Source organism: Hevea brasiliensis, chromosome 5, assembly GCF_030052815.1.
Source record: "Hevea brasiliensis isolate MT/VB/25A 57/8 chromosome 5, ASM3005281v1, whole genome shotgun sequence".
NCBI classification, from domain to species: domain Eukaryota; kingdom Viridiplantae; phylum Streptophyta; class Magnoliopsida; order Malpighiales; family Euphorbiaceae; genus Hevea; species Hevea brasiliensis.
This window is the reverse complement of record NC_079497.1, coordinates 29443039-29446004: the sequence shown is the minus strand read 5'-3', so window position 1 is coordinate 29446004 and position 2966 is coordinate 29443039. Positions and strand designations below refer to the sequence as shown.

The following is a 2966-nucleotide window of genomic DNA, read 5'->3' as shown; positions in this document are numbered from 1 at the left end:
TTGAGTGGTTAAATGAAAGGGGAGATGCAAGAAGAACAGCAGGGATCCTACAATTAGATGCCCTCAGCATGATTAACGCTTAGTTTGACCAACTCACTAAAAGACTTGATAAAATGTAGGCTAATTTAATAGGACCAAATAGCCAATTTTGTGATAGCTATGGAAGAGGTCATACAACTTTAAAATGCAGTCTTTATAGTAAGCTTTCCACAGAGCAGCTGAACTATGTGAACAATTGAGGGAACTTCAACCAGAGGCAGGTTAATAGCCCATATCCCAACACATATAACCCTAGATGAAGGAATAACCCAAACTTTTCATGGTCCAACTCACAGAATTCTGAAAACCAGCCCATAAACAAACCGTAAGGATATAGGCCACCACCACTAGGTTTCTAGAACAGAGGATAAAATTTGATGCAGTAACAACCACCACTCTTTCAACCTCAACAGGCAGAATCAAAGTTGACTATGGAGTTCATGATGGAGAGCTTTTTAGCAGCACAGCAACAACAAAATGAGATGATCAAGCAACTAACTTTTAGAGTGGATCAACTGGCCACCCATGATAAAATGCTTGAAAATCAGATCATTCAGTAGGCTAGTTCTTCAAGTAAACAAGGTGGAAAATTACCTAGTTAACTTGAGATGAATCCCAAAGAATATTGCAAAGCTGTCACATTGAGGAGTGGGAGAATATTACAAGAACCAAAAGAAAAGCAAAAACAAAAGGAAAATACTCCTGGAAATCCTGACGTTCAAGAAGGAAAGAAAAGAAGAAGGGGAAAAGAAGAAAAAGAAACTGTCAGAACCTTACCAGCCCCCCTTACCTTTTCCTCAAAGATTCCAGAAAGCTAAATTGGACAAGCATTTTTGGAAATTTTTAGAGGTTTTATAGAAGCTCTATATCAGTATTCCTTTTATAGAAGTGTTATCTCAGATGCCCTCCTATATAAAATTTCTAAAGGAAATCCTTTCCAAGAAAAAGAGACTAAAAAACTATGAGACAGTTGCTCTAACAGAAGAATGTAGTGCCATCCTACAGAACAAGCTGCCTTCAAAATTAAAAGATCCTGGAAGCTTCTCCATGCCATGCTTGATTGGCAATATGAATATTGACAAAGCCCTCTGTGACCTTAGAGCCAGCGTGAGCCTAATGCCCTTGTGCATATGTGAAAAGCTGAATGTGGGAGAATTGAGACCAATTACCATTTCCTTGCAATTAGCAAACAGATCAGTTAAGTACCCAGTTGGCATCCTAGAAAACATCCCCATCAAGGTGGGAAAATTTTTCATTCCAGTAGATTTTATTATCCTGGAGATGGAGGAGGATGTCCAAATTCCCATAATATTAGGAAGACCTTTCTTGGCAACTGCTGGAGCAATCATAGACATAAAAAATGGGCGTCTAACTCTCAAAATGGGGGATGAATAGGTAAAATTCAAGCTATTCCAAGCAATGAAGCAAAAGTCTAAACCTGATAAATGTTTAAAGGTTAACATCACAAACAAGCTAGTGGAGGAAGAATTTCAAAAGAGATATCCTGAAGACTCTCTTGAAGCTTGTATAGTGCATGGCCACACAATGGAGAATGAAACCAAGGAAATTGTAGCATATGCAAAATCTTTTGAGATAAATCCACCTCTACCTTTTGCCCAAGCACTTATGGTAGAAAATCTGCAGGATGAGCAACCTAAGAACAGCCTTCAAGAAGAAACAAAATAGGTAAAATTACAACCTCTTCTTTCTACATTGAGGTATGCATTCTTGGACTCTAATTCCAAACATCCTGTCATTTTAAATGCTAGTCTGATTTCTGTAGAAGAGGAAAAACTCTTAGGGAAACTTAGGACCCATAGCAAGTCTATAGGGTACACCATAAAAAATCTTAAGGGAATCAAACCTTCTATTTGTATGTATAGAATACCTATGGAAGAGAACAGTAAACCCACCATTGAACACTAAAGGAGACTAAGCCCTAACATGAAAGAGATAATGCAAAAAGAAATTTTAAAACTATTAGACGCAGGTATTATATACCCAATATCTGATAGCAAATGGGTCAGTCCAATGCATGTAGGGCCTAAAAAGGGTGGGACAACTGTGGTAAAAAATGACAATAATGAATTGATCCCTACTAGGGTAGTCACTAATTGGCGAATGTGCATTGATTATAGAAAATTGAATAGTGCCACCAGGAAAGACCATTTTCCTCTTCCATTTATAGATCAAATGTTAGAGAGGCTGGCTAAACATTCCTATTTCTATTATCTAGATGGGTATTCTAGATTCTTCCAAATGCCCCTTCACCCTAAAGACTAAGAAAAGACTACATTCACTTACCCTTATAGAATATTTGCATATAGAAGGATGCCTTTTGGTCTTTGTAATACCCTTGCAACTTTTCAAAGATGCATGATGGCCATTTTTTCTGATTATATTAAAAATATAATGGAAGTTTTTATGAATGACTTTTCTATCTATGGAACTAGCTTTGATGAATGCTTAACTAATATGTCTAAAGTGCTTCAAAGATGTGAAGAACCAAATCTAGTTCTTAATTGGGAAAAATGCTATTTCATGGTAAAAAAGGGCATAGTCCTTAGGCACCTAGTTTCAGAAAGAGGGATAGAAGTGGACAAGGAAAAAATAGAGATCATTGAAAAAATGACACAACCTTCATCAGTCAAGGAAGTGCGAAGCTTTTTGGGGCATACAGGCTTCTACAGAAGATTCATTAAGGACTTCTCCAAAATAGCTAAGCCATTAACCAATTTGTTAAATCAAAATGTTCCCTTTGACTTTGATGAAAGTTGCCCTATTTCCTTTTGTAGGATAAAAAAAGCCCTTATCTCAGCACTAATAATGCAACCACCAGATTGGGAGCTACCATTAGAGATAATGTGCGATGTAAGTGATTACACAGTAGGGGCAGTGCTTGGACAAAGAAAGGACAAGAAAGTTCA

General features: G+C 37.2%; 1 protein-coding gene across 1 annotated transcript; it reads left to right on the top strand.

Annotated features, from left to right (window-relative positions):
* The first annotated feature begins 939 nt into the window (after positions 1-939).
* LOC131180099 (uncharacterized) lies at positions 940-1434 on the top strand. The gene has a single exon (XM_058147712.1). The coding sequence runs from the start codon at positions 940-942 to the stop codon at positions 1432-1434; it is 495 nt and encodes a 164-aa protein (XP_058003695.1).
* Positions 1435-2966: the final 1532 nt, after the last annotated feature.